Here is a 17073-nt window from a genome sequence, read left to right as displayed (position 1 = left end):
CTGCATTTCTACCTTGAGTAAATACCGGTCAATTCCTTTCTTCTGTTGTTCTGTTGTTGTCCTTTTGGACTACACTCGTGCCTACTGTTCGTTCGCGGAAAGCGCGACAGAGACCTATGGCTGAGTCAGCAGAGCCTGGGGAAATCGCTGCGAAACGAAACGCCAACGTGGAGCATTCGGGCTTTCTCTCGTCCAACCCCCGATTCTTCGGCTTTCTCTCTTCCTCTTTTTTTCTTCTTCATTCTTCTTGCGCTTTAGTTAACCTCCTCGTGGTCCGTTAATATCCGGTCTTCCGTCGTCCCAATGGCTCGCTTCTCTTTCCTCTCCCTGGCTTTGCTCTCCGTTCAGGCCTTGATCGGCAGCACTCTGGCAACAGTACGTATGGTGCTCAACTTATGCTTATTCCCTGTACAAGCCTCAATTGGTTCGCTGACGTAAATACCAATGAGCTTAGGATGCGGCGGAGAAGGCTGAAGAACCTGTTGAAGTCACACGCCTGGCTGTCTCTGCGCAGGCTGCTTTCCCTGCCTCTGAGATCTTCGGCGTGAAGCTTGTCAACGGCCACCCCACCCAGGCCTTGGTGACGTTTACAAATAATGAGGCCTCTCCTGTGACCGTAAACTTCATTGGTGGATCCCTATCCACCCTAGATGAAGATAGCAAGTTGGTTCGCAACTTGACCGCAACTCGCTATAGTGTGGATATCCCTGCCGGCGAGAAGGAAAGCCTGAGTTATAGCTTTGCCACTGAAATGCACCCTCAGGATCTCAGACTCTCTCTCGCCTCAGTACTTTCGGACAGCAATGGTCGTTTCTACACCCTGCACGCCTACAACGGAACCGTCAGCGTGGTTGAGCCGGAGACTAGCATCTTCGACCCTCAAATGTGAGCTCTATGCACCCGGATCTTTGCAATGACTCGAAACTGATCCTCTTACCTTAGTATTTTTCTTTATCTCTTTCTTCTTGCTTGCTTTGGTGGCGTTGTTTACTTCTTCTACACCGTTTGGGTCGCGCCTTACTTCCCCCAGAAGCGCAAGTCTGGCAAGGGTGCTGAGTTCTCGAAGAAATCCTCTGCAGCCACAAAGAAGGCCGAAACCACTGCTGAGAGCCCCGCCGTTTCCTCCGCGACGACTTACAACGCCGACTGGATCCCGGCTCACCACATCAACCGGCCTGAGGCCAGAAAGGTCAAGGGCACCACCAGGACCAAGAGCCGTGCATGAATGGATCGATTCATGTCCATTGATCACGAGCTGAGTTTCTTAGTTGAGGATAATCGAATGGAAAGGCTTGTTGTTGATGCCACGAGCACTAGGAGACTTTGACACGGTCTCATCGAGTGATTCGAGGGACGAGTTGGGCGCATGATTACTGAGAATGTAATCGGCCAAAGTCCCTATCTCATCGGATTCTCTACATGTATATTTACAATTACTGAACTCAGTAGCTCATCAGAGCTCTACTTTATTGTTTTGACAACTGCGTTTGGAATACAAACGGTCGCCTCTTTGACGATATGAACTTGACCAATATGGCCTAGGCTGATAGTTTCAAACCTATACTGTAGCGAAGATCATGCGCCAGCGGTGTATAGGTACTCGAGCCTTGATATCCCTCACAAGAGTTTCCACTCATCAAATTCTTCCTCGAGATGTTTCTTCAGACTGGTGAATTGATTCCCAAAGTCCCGACCACAACGCCAACATATGAAGTTCTTCCGCAAATAGCCCTGCCGATCAGGATCCCTTCGGGGATCATCTCTGGCCAGAGGAAAGTCATCAAGGTCGACGAAGAACGGCGTGGAAAAGCTATTGTAATGCTTCCTGTGCTTCAGACGATCGCTATGCCGATCTACAGAGATGACATGCACGTGAAGATGATTCATTGACGGATGCGCATGGATTCCGCACATAATGTCATCCTCCCAGCGCCTTCCCACAGGAAGCGCCTCCGGCGCCGGTTCAGCATCAAGCGCATCTTGTCTCTCCCTATCTTGTGCCGAGTACTTTCCGTACCTCCGCCGGAGTTCGCCCGCAGCTAAGGCACGAACCTTCATTGCTTCCCCTCTCACCTTTCCCAGGAATTCTTCGTCATCGAACGCCTCGACGGGGTGAACAAAGGTCTTCTCTGGATCCCGCGGGAGGAGGAGAAGGTGAAGCGAAGCTTTGGGAAACATGTCATGGACAACAACGAAGTCATCATTATGGTATACCACTACACTAGGAGGATATGTCTCCGGCTTCGCGATGTAGGCGCCTAAGCCATCTCGAGGATGGAAGGCTCCGCGGGCCTTCCGCAGGATGTCGTTGGATAAACTCTTGCTCTCCTGTTTTGGCTGCTTAGTCTTTGGGGAGAGGAGCTCTGCGACTAAACGAGAAATTCGTTAGCTAGTTTTCACTTGAGTTCTCGCGCACACCGCAATGTGGATGGGATACAAACAGGCATCCCTCTCTACCGGCTGCGTCTGGGTTTGCGGATCTGAAGACGCCGTGCGCGCATCTGCAGGTTCCTCCATCATCTTACTGCATCAGAGAGTTGGTGTCAGGTACCGAGATGGCCTGATGTCGAATCTCTCGTCATGCTGGTGTGTTCAAGTCCGTCCAGAGGAAGATGGAGAAATCATGCCTGGGACCTCAGGCATCTCCGCCTGCACACCCCCGCAGAGATCTGCGCACCGCCAAAAAAAGCTGCCTGAGGCGGGGACCAAAGTCGGAACAGTTCCCGGCTTTCTTCAATGTCAATCAGCGTCTCGTAAACCAAATGAGAGCTGGGTACTCCACGGGCGTCTTAATCAACAGTATAGACGCCTCGCAATGCCCTCCAAGAAGAAGTCCGACGCCCGTGGAGGCGCGCCCAAGCCTGGCACCAAGCAGGCGAAAGCCGCTGGTGAGCGGGCGGCGGAAAATGCAAAGAAGGCAGCACAACAACCTACGGACGAGCAGAAGAAGCCCTCCGTCAAGCAGGTTATTGGTGGCGCATCATGGACTGGGAAACTGCCTGTTAATTTGATGTCAGAGCATTGTCAAAAGCATAAGTGGGAGAAGCCAGAGTATACAATGGTGAGCGTGAAATCCGAACGAGTTTATGCTCCACGGTTGGGATAACCTATGCTGATAGAATCCGCCCACCACAGGATAAAGTTGGGGGAGGCTTTGTCTCCTCTGTGATATTGCGACGCGTTGACCCAAAGACCCGAGAAACGACTACTCTCCTTCCCTTGAGATTGCCGGCCGAATTCAAACAGCCTACACCGTTAGAGGCTCGGCACTACGCGGCAACATACGTCTTGTTTCACGTATGCAATAAGACAAATCTTCACATGATGCTTCCGCCAACTTACAAGAAACTCTGGAAAGAGGACTTTGAAACATTGAAGGCCGCAGACCTGGAGAGAGGCAACAGTTGGCTGTACGAAGCGGACCCTTTCCTAGCAAAGAGGGAACGAGATAGCGCGGCCGCGGACCTGGAAAAGCAACAACAAAGAGAGCGTGAGATAGCTCCGACAAAGTCGCGAGATGACTTGGCGAAGCTAGGTCCCGGACTCAGCAGGCAGAATAAAGCGAGTAATATCTGGTCGAGCACACCGAAAGTCGACTTGGGAAACAAGATTCGTCGCGAGATTGAAACACTGGTGCAGGAGCATGCGTTATGGAATCCTTACGGCATTAAAATTCCCGATTCTGAGCGGGAGGCGCTCGTCGAAGCTTTCACTACTTTGGGGTTTCGAAGGAGCCACGTTGAAGAGGCCAGTACCGCGTGTAAAGATCGGGAGGAAGTTCTCGAGTGGCTTCTTATCTACGTACCCGAGGACGATTTGCCGCCCTGGTGTCTGCCGGAGAGATACTCAGTGGGCGTAACTCTAGTTAGCGACGATCTCGCTCGAGAATCGAAGATCAAACGGCTTGCATCAGCCGGGTATTCCGCAGAGCTGTGTGCGCGAACGCTGGATAGTAACCAGGGTGACGAGCTTGCCGCCGCGGAATACCTTCAGAACACCCTTGTACATGGCCATGAATCGAACACATCCGTGTCCACAGTGGGCGAAGACGTCTGGCAAGGAGAGCAGGAAACCTTGGAAGCCATCTTCGGTGAAAGGTATGCAGCAATCTCGCCCAGGGTTTGCGAAATTCAAAGTGAATCATCCGATATTGCAAAATCGTTGCACTTTCGGTTCCAGAGACCCTCAGCACATTATCCTTCATCAGTACCGATAATCATCATTCAAGCAGAGGATGTTCCCGCTTACATCCGGCTCAGTGCCATCCGCCAGGCTGTACAGTTTGCGGAGGAGAACTTCTTGGGAGAACAGATGATCTACAATATTATCGACTGGTTGGAGACTCATTTACCTAAGATCATTCAAGATCCAGGGAAATTACGAGATATCTCAACGATCTCAGCGCCTCCCATCACTTCTCTTGAGCCTGCTCTTGAGCTTCCTATGCGACAACGAATTAAGAACACGAGCAAGGTGGATTGGTCGCGAGGGTCATCCAAAAGTCTTGCTATCAAAGAAGCATGGGAGGCAAGGCAGTCAACAAAGCCTCAGCTGGCGATGATTCAGAAGCGAGAATCCCTCCCTGCGTGGAATACTCAGGAGGCAATCATACGTGCTGTAAATGCGCACCAAGTCACAATCATTTCTGGAGAGACTGGGAGCGGTAAGAGTACCCAATCGGTACAGTTCATCCTTGATGATATGATCAAGAGAGGCCTTGGGGCTGCTGCAAACATCGTCTGTACGCAGCCTCGAAGAATCTCTGCGCTGGGTCTGGCGGACCGAGTTAGTGACGAACGCTGCTCCTCCGTTGGTGGCGAAGTTGGTTATATCATCAGAGGCGAGTCGAAGATCAAGCCTGGAACAACGAGGATCACATTCGTCACAACCGGTGTGTTGCTTCGCCGGATACAAGCTAGTAGTGGCACTGGGAATATTGCAGGGTCTCTTTCCGATGTGACGCATGTGGTGGTAGATGAAGTCCATGAGCGTAGTCTTGATACGGACTTCCTGTTGGCGCTCCTGAGAGATATTCTTCGCCATCGCAAGGACATCAAGGTGATATTGATGAGTGCTACGCTTGATGCAGACATATTTACGAACTACTTTGGCGGCCGTCAGTCTGTTGGGCTCGTCAACATTCCTGGACGAACCTTCCCGGTGGATGATTACTACCTAGATGATGTGATCCGCGAAACGGGGTTCGTGCCAGAGCTCACCGAGCGGGGATTTGATGAGGATATAACTCCATCTCCAGTGGCGGAGGAGTCCTTTGGCAAAATCCTCCGTTCAATCGGCATGGGGATCAACTACGAATTGATCGCCGCCGCCGTTCGATATATTGACTCCACACTGCAAGACCAGCCAGGCGGTATTCTAATCTTCTTACCCGGAACTATGGAGATTGAGCGATGTCTGAACGCAGTGAGAAAGATCCCCAACGCCCATCCACTACCACTGCATGCATCTCTGTTACCAGCTGAGCAACGACGAGTGTTCCTAAACCCGCCGAGGGGTAAAAGAAAGGTCATCGCAGCTACCAATGTCGCCGAAACGTCTATTACGATCGAGGATATTGTAGCCGTCATCGACACTGGCCGCGTGAAGGAAACCAGCTACGACCCCAAAGACAACATGGTCCGATTGCAAGAGGCGTGGGCGTCCCAGGCAGCTTGCAAACAACGCCGAGGACGAGCCGGCCGAGTTAGGGCTGGTACATGCTACAAGCTGTATACGCGCAAGGCAGAGTCAAACATGCCCCAGCGGCCAGAACCGGAAATCCGCCGTGTGCCGTTGGAGCAGCTATGCCTGTCGGTGCGCTCAATGCAAGGGATCGACGACGTCGCCTCCTTCCTCGCAAACACCATCACCCCCCCGGAAAGCATCGCTGTCGAAGGAGCTCTCAACTTCCTTCATGGAGTCGGCGCCCTCGACCACGACAAGCTAACCGGTCTTGGGCGATATCTATCTATGATCCCCGCAGACTTGCGATGCGCCAAATTAATGGTCTACGGTTCCATATTCAACTGCATTGACGCCTGCATCACAATTGCCGCCATCCTAACTGTCAAATCGCCCTTCGTCTCCCCGCGTGAGAAACGAGACGAAGCAGACGCAGCCCGAGCCTCCTTCTCAAAAGGTGACGGCGACCTCCTCACAGATCTCGCTGCCTACCAACAGTGGTCCGACCGTGTCAAAGCCCGGGGCTACTGGTCCACTCAGTCCTGGTGCAACGCCAATTTCCTCTCCCACCAAACCCTCCGCGATATCTCCTCTAACCGAGCGCAATTCATCACCTCACTCAAGGATGCCGCTATCCTCCCCGTTGACTACTCCGACTCTTCAACATCCTCATCCTCATTCGCCCGCCTCAACGGCAACGCAACAAACCGCTCCCTCCTCCGCGCCCTCATATCCGGCGCCTTCCAACCTCAAATCGCGCGCATCACCCTTCCTGATAAAAAATTCGCCTCCTCAATCACAGGAACCGTAGAGCTCGACCCAGACGCCCGCACAATCAAATACTTCAACCAGGAGAATGGCCGCGTCTTCATCCACCCTTCCTCCCTTCTCTTCTCCGCGCAGTCATACCCCAACGCCGCAGCGTACATCAGCTACTTTACAAAGATGGAGACGTCCAAGGTTTTCATCCGCGATTTAACCCGTAAGACCTCCGCACCCCCCAAAAACTACTTCACCCGAGCCATGTATTCAGACGGACCTAACCGCTAATCATTGCAATAGCATTCAACGCCTACTCACTCCTCCTCTTCTGCGGCTCCATTGACCTCGACACAACGGGACGCGGCCTCATTGTAGACGGCTGGCTTCGTCTTCGGGGCTGGGCGCGAATCGGCGTCTTGGTGTCCCGGCTCCGGATCATGGTTGATGAAATCGTTGCGTCGAGGATTGATAATCCCGCATCATTTTTGGATTCTTTATCTTCCCCTTCGCCTTCTTCGGGTGGTAAAAGTAGGGGAATTGCGGATCAAGTGATCGATGTGGTTAAAAAGTTGATTGAGTTTAACGGTTTAGACCAGTAGGCTTTTTGGTACTGGGTTTGCGGGCTTTTCTTGGATATAATGAATAGATAGTAGAGGATCTCATAGAGTTGCTCGGTGGTTAAAGAACGCCTTGAGTGTATGACGAGCGCGAGAGATGCGAAACTCCTACTCGATTAAGGCATGAAGCAAAGACAGTTCTCTAGAAATACCATTAACCCTACGTCGGTCGACGAAAAGACGAAGGAACGAGTTAAAGAAATCCAATATCATTGCTGAAGCGCATAACTCTGAGCAGGAACCCGTAGGCCACGACACTCAATTAAAGAGAAAACTGTCTCCCAAAATCAACATAGGGAATAAAGGAAATGAGGAGACCATAGTCATGAGATTAGAACATCATGACTAGACGCAGCGTGAAGTCGTAGGAGTTGAAGAGACAAACTCATTCCCAACTCCTTTGAGCCTGACTCGACTGCCGTGGCCTTTAATATCCGAAGTCATGAATGTTAATGTAGAAATCAGAATCGAAAGAACTCCACCCGCTCAGGACCCGATTTCCGTTATCACCACCACCCGTCTAAATACCGAATGCATAAGAGTCATGAAGAGAATTCACCAGTCGTCAGGGGCGTAGAAGGGGAAAAGTTGGAGGCAAGAGAACGTTACAGACCCGGGAGTTGTAAGATCATGTCACGTCTCTCTGTTAATTTTTCGTTGAGGTGAAAGGAGAATAGATATGCTCATGGTGCCCAGCACCCTCACCGCATATTCCAGATGGAAGAACCGGATTGCCGTAGAATGGGCCGTTTCTTCGGAACTCACGGCGCTGCCCTCGGCCCTCCCAAGATCACTCTGCAACAAAGGAGAAAGTGCACGGCTGTTGTGCCCTGGCAATGCAAGGCAAAGTCAAGAGAAGGAAAAGTGAGGCAGACAAAGGAGAAAATTGATAGGCAGAAACAACGGCACCGAAGGGTGATTACACTCGCTTCCAGTGCCCCGACTCTAATGTCATTTTGCGGTCAAGACTGGTGCGGTCTTTTGTCGCCTCTGGGAGGCGAAAATTCTTTCTCATTTCGGCTTCGACAAAAAGCGAAGCAAGCTTGAATCGTTTATCCGTGTACTTCTCATAGATAGCTGCGTGGTGTTTGCGTGGCATCTCACAGCATTCCTGCATGAGGGAGATGAGTGGGTGAAGCTGAGAATAGGTGTATCCAGCATAGTGAACGTGAGCAGGAGACTAAACGATCAGCTACGTAGGTTCAAACAGGGTCTGGGAAAGCTTACCCATGTGCCCTTCCTCAACATCAACCTCGCTAGGCAATGAGCACCCGCAGCAAGGAAGCTAGCAGGAATACCAACAAATCGCTCGTCCATGATGGTAATCTCCAGGAAGTACTTAGCGAGCGTTCGAGTCTCAAGATCGTAGTCGTCGGCTTTGCTGATCCTGCGCAGGAAGCTCATGGGGCCAGGCCAGCCCAGCTCAAATTGAAGCATGCTAAGCATGAACCGTTCAGCCTTGAGGATTTCGTCGACCGTGTAGCCACCGTCAACCATGTAGACAATCTCCTGTACGGATGGGCAATTGATCTCTTCGTATTTGGCAGCTATGAAAATAGCGGTTGCACCCACGAGCTGCAGCTTTCCCAATGACACAATCTTGCAAGAGAGAAAACGGTCGATGTAGTTGACACAAAGAAAGAGAGTCTCAGGGAGCAACGAGAATCGATGATGCACCTGAACAAGCCAGTCCATGAGAACGGAGCGCATGGACCATTGGATCTCAGCCTGATTATCCATGTAGTGAGCATTTGGCAGCATTTTAATCTAGTAATGCTTGTTAGTATGACCCCGGAATAGAGCGTGCACAGCAAACAGGGCGACTTGCCTCTTGTTCCCTCATGTATTCGAAGATCTCCTCACTGTACTCAGCGACCATGCTTGTGTCGCAGAAATCGTCTTCAATGTCTTCGACGGTACGAGTAGCATCAACCACCTGCTTCGCAAGAGCCAATTCCCGTTTCACCTGCTGATTGTATCTCGGAAATAGTAGAGTGGTGGCTCCACCTGTGGTGTTCTCGCCTCGGGAGCGGTAGGAGCGAGCAGTGATATACCCATCATCTTCCTCATTCTCTTCATCCTCATCGTCCCAATACTCCTCGGGTTCCGACTGGTGAGGCACGGAATCGTGTGAGGCGCGAGAAGCAGGGGCGGACCCGCGAGGGGCGTTTGAGCTGGGTTTATCATCGGGAAGCTCCGATGCAGCTTGAAGTTCGCGAGATCTGCCGGCCTGCGGCATCACAACTTGTACTTTGCACTCGTCATCCTCAACCTCTGATGTATCTTTGTCTCCTTGGTCGACTTCAAACTTGGCCAAAGAAGCTTCCTCGGTTCTACTCAGCTCGCTTTCCAAAACCTCGTCTGATGTGATGGGTCCCGTCTTCACATTGCCATGTTGCGCAGCTTCCGCAACGCCTTGTCTGGTGTATCCCTTCTTGTTGCCTTCCTTCGATTCGAGATTATTGAATTCCTTGGCTGCGAATTCCCTAGTTTCCGTCAATGGTTCTAAGTGATCCTTAAAGACAGTGGCTCGCTTATTCAGAGTTTTGCGGATGTTGGCACCCTGTTGCTGCCCAGCTGGCTGCTTGGAGATCTCGAGTGGCTTGGGGTTGGTCACATTGTTTAGCAAACCCTTCAAGCTGGACATGGATACCGGACGCTGGGCTGGCTGAGACAGGGTGACGGGTTTTTTCTCTGCACCTAAAGACGCCTTATCCAGCACTTTGAGCGATTTCTTGCCAGCAAGTGAGGCGTCGTCCCGATTACCATGAACTAAGTTGGTCGTATTGCTGACATCTCCAAAGGCAGCTCTGCGAGCTCCATTCTTATTGGCACTGTTCTGAAAAGCCGAGGACAACGCGGTAGTGGACTTGTTCCGCTGATGTAGTGACTTATTCGCAGCGAGCGGGAAGGGAGCATTCTCGTCCCCACGGACGCGAATGCGTTGGGGCTGCAATTAAAAAAAAAAAAAACAGGTCAGTGTCAAGTACTTGAACAGTTTGTAAAGGTTGAAGGGCACGCTATATCATCCAGGCCAAGAAGCGCGTGCCCATGTTGAAGTGCATGGAGATGGATAGTATAGCGGATCAAGCAGCAAGAGGGGAATGGAACACACTTTGGCATCCATTGCGTAGCAAGCAAGGATTCTGAAGACTTCACCGGAATGTAAACGGCAATATCGTGCTCCAGACGATTATTGTTTACTCCCTGGGACCTTGCGTGAGAGGAGTTGTCGAGAAGTGGCTTTGGAGAGGAACTGATACTACAAAGCCCAACCCAAACAAACAAAGAGCCGCGCCAAGTCCGAGAACAAAGCACCAGACAACAACAGGAGCGTGCTCTCACCACTCGCAAGATTGAATAATATTAATGGAGAAGAAGGGAGAAGAACAGCTCCATGAGGCACGGCAGGAAGAAAAAGAAAGAAGCCAGAAGCAGGGCTCAACCGGCTGGAAAACACAGGGAGTGCCTGGGAATGGTTCTGCTCTGCCTGGGGAACCGAATTACTCAAAGCGGTGGCTGCCGTTTCGGGAAACCGTCAACAAGCTGCTACGCTAATCCCTTTCCGGGGATAGCCTCGTGACTTATGTCAGCATTGTTTGCCCTGTTTGTTGCGTTCTTATCCATGACATCATCGCGACGCGTCTCCCGCGGTGCAGCGCATCTCAGCGTGCTTCCAGAGAACCTGGCCCCAGCCACGCAGAAAATCAGATAGAATGATCGATGCTTCGAAGATGGTGGTTGCGACTACGTATACTCAATTACATTCACCAATTTGTCCTTTCGTGGTGCGAGAACGCCGACTATCTCTCGCTCCGCCACGACGCGGTCGGAGACACGAGGTGAACAGCCACTTAACGCGAACTCACGTGATTGCCAATGCCTGCTTCGAGTCCAGCGCGAGCTGTGTCAATTCATCGATGATCCGATAATCTGTGACTTGACAAGCGCAAACCTTGAATTGCAGGCCCAGGGTTCGAGAGCGAATCATTGCCAGCGAATAACTGCACTCCGAAAGTTGGGGAAAGCGACAGTCGCAAGCCCGTGATGCGCCGTTGTGGGACCTCGATTGATTTGCGTCAGGAAATCAGCGGTCGAGGCTGGAATCACATTTTCAGCTGGGGATGGCTGGGACATTATTTCTTGTTATCCATCGCAGCCGTTCTGCGAGGAGGCGAGGAGTTTCGTTGGGAAGAGAAGCTCCGTTTGCACCCGTCCTGTTGCCAGCACCGCCGAAAAAGCCACAGGATCTCCAGTGTGGGACGCGGAACCAGCGGTACCTATCATGAGCCAGCGGAAATTCGTCGATTTGGTCGCATTTTCAGATGACCGACCACCTGAGGAAAGCCGCCTGCACCTCGTTCGCCATTGAGGGAGGCCGTTGAATATGCTGTGCACTGTTATGGTAGGTGGCAGGTGAGGCCACACAACGCCAACCTCACTCAGCCAGAATGAATGAGAGACACTGAACGGAAGACTTCAATCCAAAGGTGTCGCATGCGACCTGGCGCTTGACGAACAGACTGGAGGATCTGCCACCAAACTTTCGGTGTACACTTTAACTAAGATTCTGGATTCCCGCACCGTTCACTGCGAGGAGAAATGCCCCGCCTCGTTCTGAGAGAGATCGAAAGAAAAATGAGCAGAAACCAGGGCCTTTCGTTTACATCGTCGCTCTTTTTTCTGCCTTTTTGCGCCTTTCCTTTCTTCTGGACCAAGAGAACAGGAAGAAATCAAATCATCTGCATGGCCGTATGGCCTCAAGGTCGATTCCATCGGGAACAGCTTTACCCTTGGCCGGGATCGCTGGGAAGATGCACATCCTCCAATTTCCCCCACCCGGCTAACGGCATTTTCATCACCAGCTGATTTCTCTCGGAATTTGGCTTTTCCTTCGCGATTTTCGCATTCGTTCGTCCTCCAGGATACTCAAGCCGCGGGCGAATTCCAAGCAATCGCCGAGTCAATGAACAGCGACTCAACTCCTCAGCAGGAACCGTCTGAGAAGAGGCGAGGTCGCACGGGTCCTGCAGGGTTGGTAAGAGAGGAAGGCCAAATTTGTCGGCCATCTCTGACGAGAACTGTCCGCGGATGGAGTTTCGGGCCTCCTGTGTCCGAAGCTTGAAGGGAAATCCTTCCGTAGACACTCCAGCCCAATAACAACGCCTCCATCAATGTGAGGGGTAAGCAACTGCATCGAAATGAGCGCGAGTCTGGAGAGGCGCAGATCGGGAAAAGAAGCAGCAATTGGATGCTGTCGCCCACTCCTTCGACAAGTCATCAAGACGTTTAATACGTGCGATATGACTATCATCTCTCTTCACGTCCGCTCTCGTCTTGTCATGGTTTCCCCCGAACCTCGTCGTTGCACTGATGATATGCGTTGCAGTTTCACATACCCTTCGACAAGCCCGAGCAGTTGGTCGTAGATAAAAGGGACAGAGACAGTTTCCGGCAAGATAACAGGCTTTTCGCAGCGGCGGTGATTCTCGCTCGCTGATTGATCGCTCCCCGGAATCCTCGTATACATACAGTGTGCTTGTCGTAGCAGAGGACGAAGAATTGGGCGCAAGAAGATATCTTCATTCCAGACTCCACTAAAGCGCAACGAAGACAACACGCCCAGCCTGCCAAAGACTGCGAGGAGAAATCATCTCAGGAGCTCTTCGCTCGTCGTTTGCCGGGATGTGACTGGGGGAGTCGTTCGACGTGACTGCGTTTGGGATAGGACCTTCCAGCTTCTCAGCCTTTCGCCCTGCCTGCACTTGGTCGCTGGAACTCTTAATTCAACCGGAGCATTGCAAAAGAGACGCACATCTCAATCTGCCCTTGGAATAAATCGGGGAGCGGAACTGTCGCTGATTCTGGGATTCTAAGCGCTGGGGGCAGTTTGCGCCAGAAACTCATCGCATCAATTACAGCAACTGCGTACGAAAATAGGCACAGTAGATATTTTTAATGATAGATATATTATTCGCGATTAATACCTTGCAGACTTTTTACGCCTGATGAGATTTGTTCTCTACTTTCTCTTTCGGTTGGCTCTTGAATATGGCAATGGAGGAGTCGCAAACTGCGGTTCGCGGCGATGAGGAATCCGGCGTAAGATGGTCAAATGGTCAAACGAGTACAAGAAAGCGATCCAGGGGAGCAATCCAAATAGAAAACAGTCCGGAACGCTGGGTGTGGTTGTCGACGAGGGCAAATGAGAGCCGGCGACCGCTGCAGTGACGCTCTCTCGCTTGCAAAGGAAACCAGATCTCCGTCCATTCTGCGCTTCCTCTCTCCCTCCATCCTGCTCCCGCCTTGTCTGCGTCTCGTCCTGATCGCTACGTGGTTAGTATCTACCTCCTGTCTTCTGGCTGTTTTATTTTCCCATTTTCGCCCCTCGTGGCCCTCGTGGTGCTCTGGCTCGCTTCGGGTGTGCATGGCTGATGCCACCACCGCTGACATCGCCCAACAAGCGCTTCGTCGGATCGACTCACCTCCTCCCTCCCACCACCACCCACGAACTGTCCCCGTCGCTATCATCGCCTGCCTCTCCACGCCTTTCCTATATCTCCTGGGCCTGTGCGACTCTGGAGACAGCCCTTGGATCAGAAACAGGTGTGTCCCTCGTGCTCTCCATCCTCTTCCGAGCGGTTCGGATCGTTTCTTCGTCTTCCCCCTCAACCTGCAACTTCTGCAACCCATCAGGATCCCACGGGCAAGTGTCGACATCTCGCATCCTGTTTGACATCCTTCTTAAAGGCCCTGCTTGTCCATTGAACCCTTCTACGTGAGAATATGCTGACGCTCGTGGGAATTTTCTACCTAGTTCTCTCGTCCTTGTCCCATTTTTCCCTCTCTGCCACACCAGTCGCTCTCGGCTGTTGCGACTTGCATCGTCCTGCTCCCACCCACCACCGTCGCTCATCAATCGTTTCATCAAAATAATCGCGGGTGATCCATCTATCAACCAGGCCTCTCTAAATTTCCTGTTGTGGTAGGTTTAGATGGAATTTGCCCATACCCTCCTGCTGCCGCCTCCCTCTGCTTGACCCTCCCCACTCTCCTCGCTCCCCTCCCCTCGCCCAGCGAACAGCCGGTTGATTCTATAATCCATGTAGCATCAGTGCGGTAGCACTTCCTGTGGGATCGTTTACACCATGCAGGCTGTCCAATATGAACAGCTTACTTCCCCTGGGGGCTCGCCTACCTACACCGACAACCGTTTTCTCCAGGAGCCCTTGCCTTCGAACCCCAAAAACGTCGCTTTCGAGTTGTTGCTCGATGAGAACTCCAAAGTACGTGCCCGCATTCCCATGCGAGTACAAATCTACCCTCACGATACCACCGATTCTATCGTAACTACGGTGAAGAACTTCTATGGGATCTATGATGGCGCTGCCAGCGGCGTCAGCTTCGAGGATGAAAATGGTATCACCCTCATTGCGAGATATGAGAATCTAAGAAACAACATGACAGTCTATGTGCGGGTCATACCTGTCCAGGCCTACACAGAAGGATACGGTGACCGGTATTATGCTGCCATCCCAGTGGACAATCGCAAGCGCCCCAGTCTGGGCGAACCGTTCCAGATGGCATCGGCCGTGCAGGCAGTTCAACACTCAGAGCACGCCCAGCCTCCGTCTCGCCCAGCATCTCGAGTCGCTCGCATGCGCAGTGTCTCGCCATCTGGGAGAAGCCGTCGTAGTGCTTCCCAACACAAACAGCCATCTCGCTCGGGGAACAAGAGTAGGGGCTCTAGTACTCATGGCAGCCTCCATGACGATGCTGGATATAGCGACAGCGACGGCGGCTACGGCTCTGTTTCTGGTTCTAAGAAGCCTCGAAGCGAGCACTTTGCTAGCTCCGATATTAGCATGGAAAATATTCTCCAAGATGGTCGTCGCAAACGACCCAAGTTTGAGAGTTCCGTGAGTCGAGCATTACTTCTTTCCTTAATGAAGTTGCTAATTGCCTTTCCTCTTCCCTTTCAAACAGGAACTCCCATTATTTGCACCCCCTCAAGTTCCTCTCACTACCTCGACCTCCTCTATCTCCCCACAACGTCGTTCTGTTGGCCAGGAAGGTGTCGGCTCTCCATTCGCACGGCCTATGCACCGCCCATACAATCATTATCAGCAGCCGCTACCTTCCCCTCAGAGTTACGGCCACAGTGAACACATTTATGGAGCCAACTCTTCGCGAAATGGCAATTATGCCACCCCAATGGTACCTGAACACGGCCATCGCCTTCGCGACCGGGCAACTCTACAATCGTCGGGGCAATTCTCAAACCCTGTTGGTCGGAATGGTGGTCCCGGGATTCTACCCACCCCAGATCCCACCATTGCCAGCTGCATCTCTGACGAAGATGTTGCGATGCAGTTGATCCGGCTGGGGGATGCCTCCAACTTCTCCCACGGCCGCACTTCCGCGTCAACACTCGATGACGCTTTTAGCGGTGCTGCTGAAGCGCCATCCTCTACCGGTGCAACAAGCGATAGCGAAGAGTTCAGCGAGGATGATGATGACCTTCCCGGGCGTCCCGGGCAGAGGGCTGACTCAAGCCCAATGCTCCCACCAGGTGCAACCAAACGCACGCACAAGAACCTGGATGATATCCTTCCTAGCTTCGACAGCTCCGACGCCAGCTACGACAGCCTTGACAATGAGTGCCGTAATGAAGACTCTGAGGAGCGCACAGTGAAAAACGAGGCCGAGGAGGGCTCCTTCCACGAATCCATGCCAAAGCCTAAGAAGGCGAAGACTCGAACTATTAGCACGAGCTCCTCCAAGGCCCGCGGGCCCAAGTTGGCTCCCTCACGCCCAAACAAGGTTGCGATCAAGAATACATCCACAGGGGCCATTCGGAAGGTTAAGTCCACACCAATCGGTTCCGGCCAGAAACCTGCAGCGCCGCCTCCAATGGCTGCCGCTGCGCCCCCACGAAAGGTTTCTAATGCTTCCACCAATGGCCAGCACCAACTAGCGGCCGACGAGGAGGACCTGTCAACAAAGCCGCGCTGCCAGCGTTGCCGCAAGAGCAAGAAGGGATGTGACCGACAGCGCCCTTGTGGACGATGCAAGGATGCCGGCATCGGGATCGAAGGCTGCATCAGCGAGGATGAAGGGAATGGCCGCAAAGGTCGCTACGGTCGCCATATGGGTGTCCCCGTCAAGAAGACGCTCGAGGGAGTGGCCCTTGGTAGTACCGACGCGGAACCGACAGTGCCCGCTAGCCCCATGACCGCGTCCATAGTTGACAAGAACAAGAAGCGCAAGCGTTAAACCTGCGGCTTTTATGTCTGTCGGAAATTATCTGGCCCTCCTCGTCCCACCATTCTGCCATAATCCTTATCACCTATCCTCTGGCGGCCCAAACTCAACATGGCAAATTCCATGAGACGGAGAAGAGCACTTTGGGCTTTACGGATACTAATGTGTTCCCTACAGCATAGACGAGCAGAAGCTATCTTTCTAGCCTAGCCACGGCGTACAGCCGCCCTCTCCTCCCATACTAAAATCTTTACCGTCAATACTCGTCGCTATGGCTACCGACTTCAAAGACGCGATTCCTTGCAACGGATATGAACGAAGAAAATACTCAATATATCTGGGAGCTGCCATTTCTTATATTTGTTTTCTGCTCCCAATCTCGAAGACCTGACCACGACTTTCTTTTTCTCACCTTCCCTTCTCAATAAAGAGCCAGCGCTCCTCACACTCCTTCTCCCTACCAAGCACCGTACGCTTGCTACACGTCACATGCTGCCCCCTAGGTACCTTGCTTGTGTTGCCTTGTTTTGCCATGGATAGTCTAGCGATTGAACTGAGCGGGTTGATGAACAATATTATCTAACCTTGTTGTGTTGTGGATTGTCTTTTTTGGCGTTGATGATTGTCATTTACACGGTGCAGACATGGGTCTGTCCCCCCACTCATTCGCTATACGCTATGGAACTTTTCCTTTTTCTCGCTGATTTTTTGTTAATCGTGCATGTTGCTTGTTTTGTTGATTTTTCTT

General features: G+C 52.1%; 5 protein-coding genes across 5 annotated transcripts; 3 read left to right on the top strand and 2 right to left on the bottom strand.

Moving 5' to 3' along the window:
• Positions 1–187: 187 nt before the first annotated feature.
• On the top strand, positions 188–1421 carry BJX67DRAFT_291257 (putative translocon-associated protein, alpha subunit). Its single transcript, XM_071026814.1, has 3 exons — positions 188–375; positions 455–885; positions 943–1421. The coding sequence occupies exons 1-3, from the start codon at positions 304–306 to the stop codon at positions 1223–1225; spliced, it is 786 nt and encodes a 261-aa protein (XP_070881732.1). The 5' UTR covers positions 188–303; the 3' UTR covers positions 1226–1421.
• A 148-nt stretch (positions 1422–1569) lies between these two features.
• BJX67DRAFT_291252 (DNA 5'-adenosine monophosphate hydrolase) lies at positions 1570–2596 on the bottom strand. The gene is made up of 2 exons (XM_071026813.1): positions 2442–2596; positions 1570–2369 (listed from the first exon to the last, which is right to left on the bottom strand). Exons 1-2 carry the CDS (start codon positions 2518–2520, stop codon positions 1618–1620), a joined length of 831 nt encoding a protein of 276 aa, XP_070881731.1. The 5' UTR covers positions 2521–2596; the 3' UTR covers positions 1570–1617.
• A 31-nt stretch (positions 2597–2627) lies between these two features.
• On the top strand, positions 2628–7392 carry BJX67DRAFT_291113 (RNA helicase). Its single transcript, XM_071026811.1, has 3 exons — positions 2628–3061; positions 3136–6664; positions 6745–7392. The coding sequence occupies exons 1-3, from the start codon at positions 2816–2818 to the stop codon at positions 7041–7043; spliced, it is 4074 nt and encodes a 1357-aa protein (XP_070881730.1). The 5' UTR covers positions 2628–2815; the 3' UTR covers positions 7044–7392.
• Positions 7357–10482, bottom strand: BJX67DRAFT_291058 (cyclin family protein). The gene is made up of 4 exons (XM_071026810.1): positions 10177–10482; positions 8890–10011; positions 8289–8828; positions 7357–8241 (listed from the first exon to the last, which is right to left on the bottom strand). The coding sequence occupies exons 1-4, from the start codon at positions 10186–10188 to the stop codon at positions 7981–7983; spliced, it is 1935 nt and encodes a 644-aa protein (XP_070881729.1). The 5' UTR covers positions 10189–10482; the 3' UTR covers positions 7357–7980.
• Positions 10483–14078: 3596 nt separating this feature from the next.
• On the top strand, positions 14079–16640 carry BJX67DRAFT_291214 (putative C6 finger domain protein). Its single transcript, XM_071026812.1, has 2 exons — positions 14079–14980; positions 15048–16640. The coding sequence occupies exons 1-2, from the start codon at positions 14210–14212 to the stop codon at positions 16335–16337; spliced, it is 2061 nt and encodes a 686-aa protein (XP_070881728.1). The 5' UTR covers positions 14079–14209; the 3' UTR covers positions 16338–16640.
• The last annotated feature ends 433 nt before the right edge of the window (positions 16641–17073 follow it).

The sequence above is a fragment of the Aspergillus lucknowensis genome, assembly GCF_044049455.1.
Source record: "Aspergillus lucknowensis strain CBS 449.75 chromosome Unknown BJX67scaffold_62, whole genome shotgun sequence".
Lineage (NCBI taxonomy): Eukaryota > Fungi > Ascomycota > Eurotiomycetes > Eurotiales > Aspergillaceae > Aspergillus > Aspergillus lucknowensis.
This window is presented reverse-complemented; position numbering and strand designations above follow the sequence as displayed.

Bases quoted from the DNA above. Each gene is read 5' to 3' on its own strand.
- BJX67DRAFT_291252 (XM_071026813.1), bottom strand. From the start codon at position 2,520: ATGATGGAGGAACCTGCAGATGCGCGCACGGCGTCTTCAGATCCGCAA. The intron at 2,370-2,441 runs GTTTGTATCCCA...TTTCTCGTTTAG, and splicing joins GCCGGTAGAGAGGGATGCCT to TCGCAGAGCTCCTCTCCCCA.
- BJX67DRAFT_291214 (XM_071026812.1), top strand. From the start codon at position 14,210: ATGCAGGCTGTCCAATATGAACAGCTTACTTCCCCTGGGGGCTCGCCT. The intron at 14,981-15,047 runs GTGAGTCGAGCA...CCTTTCAAACAG, and splicing joins GACCCAAGTTTGAGAGTTCC to GAACTCCCATTATTTGCACC.
- BJX67DRAFT_291257 (XM_071026814.1), top strand. From the start codon at position 304: ATGGCTCGCTTCTCTTTCCTCTCCCTGGCTTTGCTCTCCGTTCAGGCC. The intron at 376-454 runs GTACGTATGGTG...CAATGAGCTTAG, and splicing joins TCGGCAGCACTCTGGCAACA to GATGCGGCGGAGAAGGCTGA. The intron at 886-942 runs GTGAGCTCTATG...CTCTTACCTTAG, and splicing joins AGCATCTTCGACCCTCAAAT to TATTTTTCTTTATCTCTTTC.
- BJX67DRAFT_291058 (XM_071026810.1), bottom strand. The intron at 8,829-8,889 runs GCAAGTCGCCCT...AAGCATTACTAG, and splicing joins AATACATGAGGGAACAAGAG to ATTAAAATGCTGCCAAATGC. The intron at 8,242-8,288 runs GTAAGCTTTCCC...CTGATCGTTTAG, and splicing joins TGTTGAGGAAGGGCACATGG to TCTCCTGCTCACGTTCACTA.
- BJX67DRAFT_291113 (XM_071026811.1), top strand. From the start codon at position 2,816: ATGCCCTCCAAGAAGAAGTCCGACGCCCGTGGAGGCGCGCCCAAGCCT. The intron at 3,062-3,135 runs GTGAGCGTGAAA...CGCCCACCACAG, and splicing joins AGAAGCCAGAGTATACAATG to GATAAAGTTGGGGGAGGCTT. The intron at 6,665-6,744 runs GTAAGACCTCCG...TCATTGCAATAG, and splicing joins TTTCATCCGCGATTTAACCC to CATTCAACGCCTACTCACTC.